We start from the raw sequence: 14,550 nt of genomic DNA on the forward strand, positions 1-14,550 counted from the left end.
TATGACTATCACAAAATAATTCACCTTCCAGCTAGTCAATGATCCTAAGTATACAATAAATGTGGTGAAATGATATCTTGACAATAAAGAAGCTGATAGAACACTCATGACCATGGCTTAATCTACACAGTTCTAACAAGAACATTCTTGAGGCTGTATGGGATATTATAAAAAATTATATGGTAAGAAGATGATAAAACAATATGGCTGAGTTGTAGAGAGTAATAAGAATATTTGGATCAATATTCTACAGGTAATAAAAAAATTTAAAAACAATAAAGATGATGTAGGAATGGCAATGCCAAAAAGCACATAAACAAGGTAGGGATGAGTATACAAAACCAATATAGAAGTAGCCAAATCTTTCCAAGAATAACTAAATATTGAATTCCTGTCAGTAGCATGAATTCAGGTTTGAATAAAAGTATTTAAACTGAATAGTGCTAAGCAGTCTTACAGTGGCTAACAGCCATAAACTCGCAAGATTGACTCAGTACTTATTGGCTACTTATATAGGGAATTTTGTATGATTCATCCCTACCTTGTTTCTGTACTTTCTGGCACTGCCATTCCTACATCATACTTGTTACTTGTTTCCCCTTTTTTTTCTTTTTTTTAACAATACCAATGAATATTTTGTAATGAAGGCACCAGATTTAGCCTGGTGTGATGAGTTGTCTTGATGGACATCATATGTTGAAGTTAGTGAAACACTATACTACTTCTACACTCCCCAAGTTAAAATGCAACATTTTGGTATGTAAATCATCACAACATTTGGATTTTATGTTACTTACCAGTTCTCTATTTTAGCAATGTGTTTTGGCTAAACTGAAGATCTTAATAGCTTTGAAAATCCTGAAAACCTAAGTTAGATGTTTATAAAAGACTCTTAGATTGTTATAAGAGATTTGAGACTATAATAAGCAATACATAATATGCGTCGGCACATTTTTTCGAACCAATCCCTACATACTAAATCACTACCATGATTAGTGATAAGTGCACACTGAAAAAATGTATGGCAAGATGAAAATAAGATTTAATTCTCCCTGAATAGCAAAGGGCTCATAGCAAAATACTTGTGCACTGTTTAGGTGATTGTATTTTCTGTGATAGTTTTGTATCATTAATACATTCACCATCTAGCTGTCATCACTTGTTGTTAGTAACACATATGTTTATAATTTATGTATTTTCATAATTATTTCTATTACTGTAGATCTGCAAACATTTAGGGTCAACTGCTTGAATTCTCCATTCTAGGAATACACTAAGTTTTTTCTTCCTAGTTACAAGTCTGGATAAAGCAGAACTTACACAGTAGCTAATCATAATAAGATAGGTTCCTATAGCATGGATATTTAATTGTTTGATGCTTTATAACACATTTTTTCTTAAATCTAAAAATTAGTTTCATAACCATGAGAATACAACAAACTAATCACTTCTGGTGCCACAAGTGCTCAACTTCTCTGCTAGATACAGCCTCTACTAAAATTTAATTGTTTCAATAAAAATCAATGCTAACCAAAAACACAGTTTATTGGACTACTTTATCAAAATAATTGGTAAATGTGTCTTTTATACTGGCTAAATATGTAATATCCAACTTTGCTTTATTTTACATAAACTGGATAATTATTATTAATTGGTTTGGTTGTTTGGAGTTTTATTGGCACAAAGCAACAGAGTTATCTGCACCAAACAACCAGTATATAAACAAAAAGTAATATACTATAAACAGTTAACACAATTCAAGTTAAAAACTTAAAAAAGTCCAAAAATCAGGAAGAAAATTTATAAACCTAAAAACACAATCAAACTGGATAGCATTACCATCACCAATGACAGTGTCCAATATCAGGAGTAAACCCGAGAAAAAAAACCTGCCTAAAATAATGCTGCCACTCATATTCGTAAAGACGGCATGAAAGTAAAACATTGGCAATAGTGACCTAAGTGTCATAAAGGACACATATTGGTGGATTAGTCCAACATAAAAGAAAATGACAAGTTAAAAAACTGTGACCAATGCATAGCCTATACAAGACAACTTTCTCCCTCCGATCCTTACGGAAGCTAGATGGCCAAACAACAACTGTAGGTTTGATCTAGAAAAGCTTGTAATGAAGTTACTCACCCCAAATCGACTGCCAACTGGCATGAAGCTGTGCCTTGATCATAGGACAATAGTCCAGATATGGAACAGGTACAGTTGTGACAACACCAGAGCAGATGGACTTAGTTGCGGTATCAGCAAGCTTATTCCCAGGAATACTAACATGGCCAGGTATCCAGAAAAATTTGATATAAACAGAAGACAGAGAAAAGTGGGTCAGTCATTTCTGAATACCGATGAGAACAGGGTGAGAACTCATGTGAAACAATTCCAAGGCCATTAGAGAGCTAAGAGACTTGATATACTGCTTAGCTTCTAGGTGATCTAGGGGAAGAGAAATGGCATACAACTTGGCAGTAAACACACAAACTATAGAGTGGATCCTGTGAGCAACCACCGAGCCACAACAAACCATGGCAGAACCCATAGAGTCAGCTGATTTTGAATCATTCGTAACAACGGGAACAGAAGAATGGTTCAAAAGATGTTTGGCAAAGAGAAGATGGTACTTCAAATCAGGAGTATCTGATTTGCTTGGATGACTCAAAGAAAGGTCACAGATGGGAATGGGAACAAGCCATGGAAGAATGGAGTGATTCAGCAATAGCATCCAATGACATACCCAAATCAGCCAGCTGTGCCTGGATACAAAGGCTAAATGGAGAAATGGCTAGCTGCCAATTCTGAAAAAGCAAAGGCCAAGAAGGAAAGAAGAATCAACCCCAGGTGATATGCTGTGGGAAGGATCAAAGCTTGGTAGTGTATTGCAAAGAAATTTGCAAATGTCAGAGTTGAAAGAGAAGTTCATGAGACTCAGTGTACAGACTCTAGACTGGTGAAGTGTGGGAAGTTCCTGTCCATAATCAAACCCAGATGGTGCACAGAATCCAACACCTTCAAGGCCGAGGCACTGGCTGAACCAAAGAACATAAACCCATAGTCCAGTTTGGATCATATGGAAACACAATAGATCTTGAGCACTGAACATCTATCCACTCCCCAGGAGATGGAAGAGAGGACACGGAAGATGTTCAGTGCCCTTGTACACTTGACATGAAGCTGCTTAATGTGAGGAATGAAAGTAAGCTTATGGTCAAAGATAAGTCCCAGGAACTTTGTCTCAGCCTGCACAGGAAGAACATTACCACCGAGATGGAGCTCTGGATCAGGATGCAAACCCCCTGGCAGCAAAATGGACACAAATGATCTTAGAAGAAAAGAAGGTGAAACCATTTGCCCTAGTCCACCTCAACAAGTAAGTGAGAGCAGTCTAAAGCTGCCACTCAATAAACCTCATGTTTCATAACTGACAAGAAATGTGGAAGTCCACAACATAGAGGCCATTTGCAACAGTAGGAGGAAATTGTAGAGTGATAGCATTGATCTTAATATTGAAAAGTGGGACACTCAAGACACATTTTGAAGGATTGGGACAGGGTCAAACCCACACAGACTTGGAAATTCCACTTGATTAAAAGTTTTGAATAAAAATGGGTAAATGGTCATGCAACCCATATGAATGCCAAACCTCCAAGTAGTGTCATAAGCCTTCTCAAGATCAAAGCTGATCGAAAGAACATGTTCTCTCTTAAGGAAGGCTTCTCTGATCAAGGTTTCAAGACAAACCAGGTGATCCACAGTGGAGCACTGTCAATGAAAATCACATTGGGTGGCCAAGAGGAGATTCTTTAATTCAAGGAACCAAATAAGACGTGCATTAACTATCTTCTGAAAAACCTTACAGAGACAGCTAGTCAAAGCAATTGAACAATAATTAGAAGGAATCTTGATATCCTTCCCAGGCTTTGAAAAAGAGAGAACAATAGCCTAGCACCAAGCATCTGGATAAACATTCTCCTGCCAAATCCAGTTAAAAACAACCAGAAGAAAAGCAAGAGAGGCAAGGGAGAGATGGCACAGCATCTCATAGTGAACATCATCAGCGAGACCGATGAAGAGCAAGCTTAAATTACACCAATGTAAATGGGTGATTATAATCATAGAGACAATCTGCCCCAAAGGAAAATGGCAACCTCTCAGCCTGAGACTTGATGGCCAAGAAAGCATGAGTATTGGCAATGGGAAGCATATTTCCCACTGACCTTCTGAATCTTGTCCCAGACAACTTTGGAACTGGTGATAGAAGAGATGCTGGTTGTAAACTTAATCCGGGATTCTTTCTGGCTTTGATGCCTGATCAGTCGGGCATGGGCACGAGCCAGCTGGAAAGCAATGCGGACGGTAAAATGAGATGCCTGCAAAAGATATCCCAGGTCCATTTCTGAGCCTTCAGTGCCTGCTGGCAGGCAGAAGACCACCATGGATGAGTATACCATGGAAAATGTGTCGAGGTTTTGGGGACAGCTGCTTGAATAATACAATCAGTTACTTTCTCTATGCAGTCGTTAACAGATGGAAGACTAGCAACAGCAGGAGAGTTTTGAGAAAGTGGTGAAGGAGAGCCAGTCAGCATGCTCCAACTTCCACTGTGGCAATGACTGCAGCCAACCTCCAACAAAATTATAGGAAAAGGATCACTGCCTTATGAGTCACTGTCAACCCTCCAAGAAACAATGAGAAAAAGTGAAGGGGAACAAATGGATAGATCAATAGCAGTAAAAGAATGACTAGGTGCATGAAAATAGGTAAATGAACCAGTATTGAAGAGAGAATGGTTATGATCCGAGAGCATACACTCCACAGAACAATCCCTCCCATCAATACCAGCACCCACCCAGAGGGGACTGTGTCCATTAAAATCTTCCAAGATGAAGAAAGGAGGCAGCAGCTGGTCAATAAGATCATCAAAGTCTAACTGATGATAAATCTCTCCCAGTGACAGGTAAAAAAAGAACATACAGTAATAGTACAACACACAGAGATTCGACGACCATGGTTTCCAAGGGCATATTGAGTGTCACGGTCATGGTGGGTATATGAGAACATCCAACACTATCACTTAGCTAACCCTGGAAGAGCCACCCGTTTACAAGAACTCAAAGCCAAAGTGATATGTCGAAGTGCCCCTGATATAACTCACCCATCAAGATGACACCCCTCAACCACCAAGATCCTCTTCTTCCCTTCATGGGATACCATACACATGAAACACATGGGTAGATGTTTGGATCCCAGAAGAGGTAAACAGAAGATATAGAACCTTCCCTGGAAGGTACCCTCTCCATGTACAGGAATCCACCTTGAGGGGGATTATTATTAAAATAGCCACAAATTTGATTGTTTATACCAACTTATCTAACAGTGTACCAATTTACACCTAACTTAAATCTACTAATGCCATGGTATAAATTGATTAATCTCACTAAGCAAGGGCAGGTTAAACCTACATGCTTTCAGTAACACTCTATAAAATAATCCATTACACCCTCCAAATAAGAGATTTGAAAATATATCATTAGTTATGACACATTAATTTTGAGGCCTCTTAGCATACAATTTACTACTAACCTGGTAGAGACTCTTTTGTATCACCTGTTTTCATTTCAACAGCTTTTCTACATTCTTCAAACTTCTCCTTGAACTCTTCTACTAACTCTTTTGTCTAGAAGTGAACACAACCAAATTGTTAAGTGTATTCAAACAATTAACTATATATTTAAATGTTTCAATATTTAACCAAAACAACATTTGTGATTTGTAGTATGAAATTTACCTTAAATCGAACAGCTAAAAGTTCTGACACTGACTGTTCTTCTGCAAAATCTACAGCTGTCCAGCAAACTGCATTTTCAGTAGTGGGCATGGGTTTCAACTTCATATCAGCAGTAATATAGTGATTACAGGCTATTTTGTGGACCTGCTGTCGACGTAAGATAAGTCTGAATCGACCTGAAAGAAGATATATCAAATTCATTAACTCTTTCCTCTGGGCTCATTCATTTTGACCAACCTTGTAAAGACAAAAAAATTGTGAGAGCAAGCATTTAGGAAACATTACAAGTCTTTTGTACACAAAAAATCTGAATGTTTACTAAAGATTTGTCTATGAACATATGGAGTCATAGTATTGACTGTTTTGAGTGCAAGGCGATTTTCATGTTAAGGATAAAAATACTTGTATTCATCTTAAAGTTTGAATTTCAGTTGTATAACATATAAAACTTCCTAAATGAATATCTGATCATTATCAAATATTTGTTTTCAGCATAACTTTATGTTTTATCTTCTCCTCGCTATCCTTATGCAGACTGGTCAATTTGAATGACATTGTAACCACCACAAAAAAAAACGAAATAAATCTAAATTACCCTTTTTTCCCTCTTAGAATGACTGCAGATTATAATACAAAACTACAATCGTATATTCCTAAATAGCTTATGGCTCATAACAGTCTATTGCTATTGTTTTATTGCCTCTGAACCATGTCTAACTAATAATACCATTTTACAAGCTTTAAATCACTTGGTAAATGTGTAGTTCAAGTTACAATACTGAATGATGTAATGTACATGATACAAGCATACCTCATGGAGAATTTTGTATTTTTATTACCCTACGTAATCTAACTTTACTGTAATAAATTTCTAATTTTTACATTGTAATTACTTTTATAACAATAACCAAACAATAAACGTGATCAACAAGAAACTTAGTACTTATGTTTGACCTCATTTTTTTTGCTGTCAATAGCCAATGAAATTTAAGCCTACTTTTTTGTAGTGATGATACTATCACATCAAATAATTTGTCTTTATTTAAAGAATGCACATAAAAACACAGAATAATAAGGCAAACAATGTCCTATAACTAATATAATTTAATTGGCTTTTGAAGGCAAAAGTGCCTTAAAATAATTCCCTTAGTTACTCATTCTAAACTCCACAAGAGAAACTTTTGATCTGAAGATGAAGTAACTAAAACAGTCTACCGAGAACAAAAACAATATATGTGAATCAATAAAATAAAATTTTGTCTTTCTTTTGGTTATACACAATATAATAGAAAATGTCAGAGAGAATTATTGATGATTGGTAAAGAAAAAAGGATGCAGGAAGAGGACATGACAAGTGGGTCAGTCTTTAAAAATTGAAGGCTATAAAAAATTAGACTTTGCCATAGTTATATCTATATTATAATCAGTAATTTATGTTAAACTTGGTACATCAGAGAGTGGTGTTAAAAATATTAGAATGGTAAAATGAAGTGAATAAATTTTACAATTTTCATACAAAGGGAGATCGAGGATTCATTTTAAAATTCAGAAATTAAAATTTATGTAATATTAACATTTGTTGATTTATTAACTATGTTTGATGAAAAGTTTATTTGTATACACTGATAATAAAGTATTTTAATTTTGAATATAATTCTGTAAAAAGTTGTGACGTGTACTTCGACTAGTCCACAGTTAAAGACACTTAAAGTTATGTGTAAGATAAGGTATTTCAAAAACCACCAGAAACTAAAAATTAACAAAGTAAATGTATATAAAAAAATTCACGTATCTAATTTAAAATAAGCTGAAATAATTAGGGGACCATTGTAAACCTTTAAATAGCAAATACATTATCTCATAACCTTTATCTGGATACCTACTGATCTACATCATTTATTGATAATTTAAGAAAATATTTTTTATAAACTTGTTTTTTACAACAGTGCAAACACATTCATTCTTAGTGTATACCCAAGCCTACTTACACTGATTTTTGTGTTTAAGTATTTTGAAATCTCCCACACCCCTCTCCTTCCACTGCTGGACATTTTTGTCAAATCTGTAAAGCTTAGCTCGGTGGCAGAACACTGGCAACTCTTCTTCTTCCCCAGTTTTGGTTTCCACTAATTCAGGAAGTGGGATCACAGGCTCAAAATGGATTTCTTGACTTGGCACAACCTGTGTATCACCTGAAGGGGAAACAAGAATCAAATTTTCAGTGAAGTTTTCAACATACATAATAAAATATTTACAGTATAAATGATTAAAACAAATTCCTTTCCTCTAATGACCAAACCAAACAAATTGTGTAAAGTTCTTTAACATCATGATGCATTTGACAGTCAATAATATGCAGTTGAAATTAATTTCACTACTGACATACATATGATAAACTAAAAACAAAATTTCCAATCCTGTTTAAGCCCAAAGCTACACAACAGGTTACTTGTGCTGTGTCCACCATAGATATTGAAACCCGGTTTTTAACATTACAAGTCTTCAGACTTGCTGCCGAGCTTCTGTGGGTGGAGGAGCATATAAAAAAGAAACACATCATCTACAAAGGGAATATTAATTTTTTTTAATAATTCCAGTTTTTTACATATAATTTTATTATAACAATGAGTATCTTTGGTCAGAAGTTTTATTTTATTCACAATAAGTCTCTTTTGGTTACTGAATTATAGCATGCAAAAATCATAATTTATTTTAACTTTTATGCATTAAAACAAGTAATAAGTACCAGATTTTCAAATTTTTTTTCTACATCCCTGCATGTTTCAGTAGTATGTAATGAGATCATGCACAATATTATACTTAGAGTGAAATTCAAACCACTTCTAAAGAAACATTGAAAAGACAGAAATGAGTAGCTTGTACTGACATGACAGAAATAACATCACCATTAAAATCTATTGGAATTGCATTAAAAAAAATAATTTTTCACATAGACTATTTTCTCATTTCAGGCTCACAAGCTATAATAGACATTCAGTTTAACAGATCAAAATTTAAACATTAGCCAAGCTTTAAACATTTTTAATTTTGCTTAATCTATTAAACGTTAGAAATGTCCACATCAAATATTATGGGTTAGCCAGAGATTTTCTTTTGTTCTTTACTTCCTATTTTTTGTTAAGTGGCAATAATACCAGATTATTACCTTGCTTTTGTAAAAAAAATTCATGCTGCCACTCAGTTTAAACAAATTCCCCATATCTCTATACTTATTATTATTATTACTAATAAATTATATATATTTAACAAATATATATTACTATTAAACTGTTTAAAGGCAATGACAGTCAAGAAAATACATGAAGTTATGGTTATAAATATCATATATATATAAATAAACAAAATAAAAACACCCAAAGACAATTTGAGTTTTCAAAATACAGCAATTAATGTCAGAAATAATAGTTTAATTACTTTTAACTAGAACTACTTTTTTGACACATTGCCAGCTGTGTTGATACACAATAAAATGATGTGAAACCAACAAGGCTACAACCATGTTGTCTTGGGGTGCTCGAAATAGGCATATTTTAATGCAAAGAGAGACCAAAAAAGTAAAAATGTAGGCTGTGATCTACAGAGCTTGGTTACAGGGACAGTACAGGAACAATGTTAAACCACATTAAAATGAAATGTTCGGTTGAATATACTTCAGAGAAGTTTCAGGCAAACAATTATGCAAATATCTGCTGGTAGCATTAGCATACCTTTCTGTAATAATGTGGTTAATGCTCACCGCCTAATGAAAAACAGGCTATTACTGTACCCCAGATTCAATTATTTTTCATGTTACATCACTATTTTCTCAATGTTTATTTTTGTTTAATTGATATAGTAATGATTAATACATTTAGCAGAATATGCACTTCTAGTTTAGTCTTTGTCATTTTGGAATAAGTTACATAAATTCCCAGAGATAATGAAATAAGCTTGAGGTAAAGGTACTACAAATTCAAAAAATTATATTTTTACATTCTACAATCTGTGATGTATCTTTTACTGTCATGTTACATTACTCATCTGTTTCATGCAACCTTTCCAGTATCAACACTGCTTTATGGTACTTTTAAAATTAAAACACATACCAACAAAGATGTAGTCTATGATAAGCATAATAAAAAAAATCAAATAATCAAAGAACCTATGCATTTTTCACATGTAGACTTTTCTTCATGGGTGACTTTGTAATATTTTACAGTGTTTCTACACACTTTGCATGACAGAAAATAAGGAACAAGACAGGGTTAAACTTAGGTGTCAAGAATGAAAGATCAGGAACATTTTAAAATATTATTTAAATTGTATAAACACAATTATATAAAGTTTCATGGCTTCTTCTACCCCTTACAGCCATTCTTACACCACTTTTTTATCAACACACTTAACATTTGTTAATAGTGTCTCAAGTTCTTAACCACAACATCTGTCATATCCCAGCCTATCAAAGAGAGCTGGTATTGGGCAAAAGGGCTTGTCACTACTGAACATAGTAGATATAGTGGACAGTATGTTGTTATACATTCTTATTTACTTTCACAATTTAGTATAATTTCAATAGTCCACATTTTTATGGTAAAAATATATCTAATAAAACATTTGTGTTCTAAAATTTTGCAAATAGGTACTCTTGCTATCTATAAGCACAGCATAAACAAAACCAAAAGAGATCCCACAGCATTCATATTCAATATATGTTAAAAATAGTCTCCATTTAATAAGAAAGGTGCTACACTCATTGTCAGAGGTTGGGGCCTGACCAAGGCCTTTAACGATCTGGGTTATTAAATGCTCTATAGTGATTTTGTGCAGTGTTTTGTAAACACAATCACTTGAAATTCAAAATTCAAGAGCTTCTGACCAAATATTAGCAAAAAATCAGGAACCTCCCCTGTCTGGAATCTGCAGACACAATGAGTATCATATGATACTCTGAAGCATTTATAAGGAAATGTATTTCCTTGATCTGACTACCTAAGGCAAAAACATGAACATATTGATTAGGCATCAGGTTAAACATTATGAAAAAGAATTATACATCACTTGTGAGCTTTCCCTTAATGATAAATTGACCTGTACTAATGCACCTCCTTTAAACAGGTAAATTACGATTAACGTTTCTTTAAAATCTCACACACACAATCCCACCAAGACCAAAAAATATCACTAAAAGAACAGTGTATTTATATATATTATTTTAAATAATGACACATTTTAACTTGAAAACATCAAAATAGGGTTCATCAAGGAGCTAAAACTTGAATTTTTGTTAAGCCCAAAGTTTTTAATTTCTCAAGGTTATTTATTACAGCTGCAATACAGGGCACAAAAAGGTAGAAATAGCAGAGGTTTGAAACTATAGTAAAAAAGGATAAATACCAATAAGAACACCAACAAGAAATACAGCAGGAAGAAGGAATGCTCCTCTTCAATGCTTGTGTTATTAACCAACAGCATAAAATAAGCTGATTTATAACAATTTCTTTAATATAAAATCAAATCTCATTTCTTCTTACTTTGTTCACTTCCAGCTGCAAAATCCTGATTTTTTACATCAACAAACAATGGTTTCCCAGCTCCAGTAAATGCAAAACAGTTATCTCCTTTAGTTTTTAGAGCAGATCCAGCAGCACTGTTAGATGTAGAAGATTGTGCTGCTAAGGCTTCAAATGAGAAGTTAGATGTAACCAAGTTAGCACCAAAAACAGATGAATCAGTGCTTAAGAAAGTACTTTTTGTCTGGCTAGATGACGTAGCTGCTTCTGAAGTCTCTTGTATTTTTTCGTCTTTTCTTTCAGAAGAAAATACAGTTAAGGCTTGCTCATTATCACTAATAACAGAGGAGGTGATTGGGGATTTACTAGTAACTGCTCTTGACTTTACATCAGACTGAACTGTATCAGTTTCCTCTTGATTTTCTGAAACCAGAAAGAAGACTTTCAATATAAAAAATACTGTACAAGCAAATAATTTTTTTTCTGTGTGTAAGTATAAAGTTGTTTTTAATCAAATATTAGAAGAAAAATTAATAGGTTAAAATGAGAAAACTAAAACACTTCCAATAATACTGAGAGCTCCAGTCCAGGCCCAAGCAATTGGATATCATCACATGGTCAGGCAATCAAATTTCACTTTACCAACACTCAAATATCTTATCAGATACTCACATGTCATTGGTTGAATACCCTGATATTTGGCCAATCATAAACATGGTACATGGGAAGGTTGAAAGAACAATGTGATTCAGATTTGACCCATGTGTATTCTACTAATTCAACAACAGATCGATAATTTTTGTTTTCTAGCAATTAAACTACACATAGTTTCTGGGAATCAATTTTATATATTAACTAACTATACTATCTCACATGTTTAGTTTGTATGCAAAATTTCAGAAATGAGTCATATGGTTTTGTCAGCACTGAGTTATAGCAAATATGTGGCTAAAAACATACTAAACACTTTAAAAGACAATTACATTTTACAACATACAAAACAAAAACAATTATAGAGTTATCACCACTATCAAATCTGGCATACTACATGGCACATGCACTGAGTAAAATAACAAGTAGCCCATGTTTATGCATCACCCATGTATCACAAAGTAGGTTACATTTATGAAGAATTCAGCCTTGCTAGAATATATAGTAATAAGTATCTCAAATTTGATCAATCTCCGTTTCATTTGTTCTGAACCATTTTCTTATTTAACACAGCTACACAGTGGAAATGCTGCTAACACTTGGAGACAAAAATAAACATTACAGAATTATGCATTAAGTATTCTACTAGAAGTGCTATTTACATGAATTTACAATCAAAAGACTGTTAAAATTTTGGAAAACATATTTAATTTTTTTAAACACAAGTATTTATGGAAAGTGTACAAAATATACATCTTCATAAAATTCATACAAGATTTGTTCATATGTTTAAATATAGCTTTTGGGATTTTATGAAAATCTATATTCACATCTGAGTTTAAGTGAAAAAGTAAAAACAAGACAGAGTGTTTACCATTATCAATACACCCTCTACATCCTGGGCAGGGTGGCTTGTCTTCATACATAAAAAATGTTGGAGGTAGTTTCAATTTCTCTGCTAGTTGAATTTGATCCTTTGTAGGTTTCTTTTCATATGTTATTAGCACAGGCTCTATAACACACAATAAATACACTATCTATATAATACAAAAGAGGAAATCCAATAACTATCACTAAGAACAAAAATCAATCTTTCAACTTTACTGATGTCTTTATACATCATTACACTTCATATTTTTCTTCTTGTGGGATGAAGAGTATTAATAAAAACATTATTCTGTGCTGTATTTCATTTTGTTATTTTTTTTTTACTGTATACCTAAAAACACACTGTATATATCAAGCAGTATCCCTACTTTATTCATTTAAAACACAAATATGAAATTATTTACAAAATCAGTGAAGAGAATTAAGAAAACAATTGCTGTCACGTTACTTACTCTAAACACAAAATAGGTCTTGATAAATTAGTTTACCCTTTTGGATCTTGTGTAATAGGATAATAAAAATTAAATTAGTTTTCAGTGCTGTATTTCCACTTGTTACTTTTTTTTAATATATATATGTGACTATATGTTCAGGATGTACATTGACCCAAATTCATCCAGAAAAAAACACCAAAAAATGAGACTATCTATATACTGTAAACTGACTTGCCAAACCATTCTACTGATACTTTGGAACATTACAAATGAAATTCAAGCTACATTAAAACATGACAATTTTTTAAAATAAATATTCTATTTCATATAAAAATAATGAGCAATATAATACAAATACATATAGCTGCTGCTATACCTTCCTTAATTTGTTCAAATTCTTCTTCTTTGTCACATCCACGACAACCTGGACACGGTGACTTTTCTTCATAGAGGTAAAAATTAGGAGGCAATTTCAGTTGTTGAGCTCTTGCTCTTTTTTCATCACTTGCTTGTTTTGCTTTTAAAATAATTATGCCATCATCTAAAAAGAACATAATATACTTGAAAATGTTATGGTGGTATACATGTAAAACTTCATCATCTGAATTTAAACTTTTGTCTGATATTATAACCACAATAATAATAACAAACACAAAGCACAAGACTTATGCAAAACCAGAATTAAACAGAAACCACCTATGAACAAAATGTGACTAAAAATAAAGCTACAAAACGACATAACACAGAATTTACCTAAAACTGCCTAAAGTGCTAGGCTTACAAAATACCAGGACTATTTCAGCATTATTAGCCCTCTAAAACTCTAATCTATTATTTAGATCCCCCCCCCAAAAAAAACGTACATCATGTATAATTTTTAAATGAACCACCTAAACATCATGTTAGTGTAGCCTATAAAATGTGTAAAGTTTAGTATACTCTAATCCCATATAGTGATGGCACACGACGAAACACATATTTGGCATGTAATGCTGTTTGAATACAAGAAGGAAAGCAATGCCTCTGTACCCACAAAGAATATCAAAGAAGTTTATGAAAATGTTTTGAATGTTCATAAGTGTCAACGATGGTTCAGCAAAATTCGTTCAGGTGACTTTAGCCTTAAAAACCATGATGGTAGGGGCCGACATGTTGGAACTGATAATGATCCTCTGAAGACTTGTTGAGTTTAACCCAAAGAAACACACTCATGAAATGGCCCTGAAATTGCATGGCTCTCATGAAACAATACATAAACATCTAAGGAAC

General features: G+C 33.4%; 1 protein-coding gene across 2 annotated transcripts in view; it reads right to left on the reverse strand.

Moving 5' to 3' along the window:
* LOC106463471 (E3 SUMO-protein ligase RanBP2-like) overlaps positions 1-14,550 on the reverse strand; it is a 111,885-nt gene that overhangs the window by 36,955 nt on the left and 60,380 nt on the right. For both annotated transcript variants that reach the window (XM_013923506.2, XM_013923503.2), the window contains exons 26-31: positions 13,658-13,822; positions 12,834-12,971; positions 11,330-11,731; positions 7,784-7,987; positions 5,796-5,971; positions 5,591-5,684 (exon numbers count right to left, since the gene is read on the reverse strand). In XM_013923506.2, coding sequence (XP_013778960.1) covers positions 5,591-5,684; positions 5,796-5,971; positions 7,784-7,987; positions 11,330-11,731; positions 12,834-12,971; positions 13,658-13,822 — 1,179 coding nt within the window. The remainder of the gene's footprint in view (positions 1-5,590; positions 5,685-5,795; positions 5,972-7,783; positions 7,988-11,329; positions 11,732-12,833; positions 12,972-13,657; positions 13,823-14,550) is intronic.

This window comes from Limulus polyphemus, unplaced genomic scaffold (assembly GCF_000517525.1).
Source record: "Limulus polyphemus unplaced genomic scaffold, Limulus_polyphemus-2.1.2 Scaffold1416, whole genome shotgun sequence".
In the NCBI taxonomy this organism is placed as follows: Eukaryota; Metazoa; Arthropoda; class Merostomata; order Xiphosura; family Limulidae; genus Limulus; species Limulus polyphemus.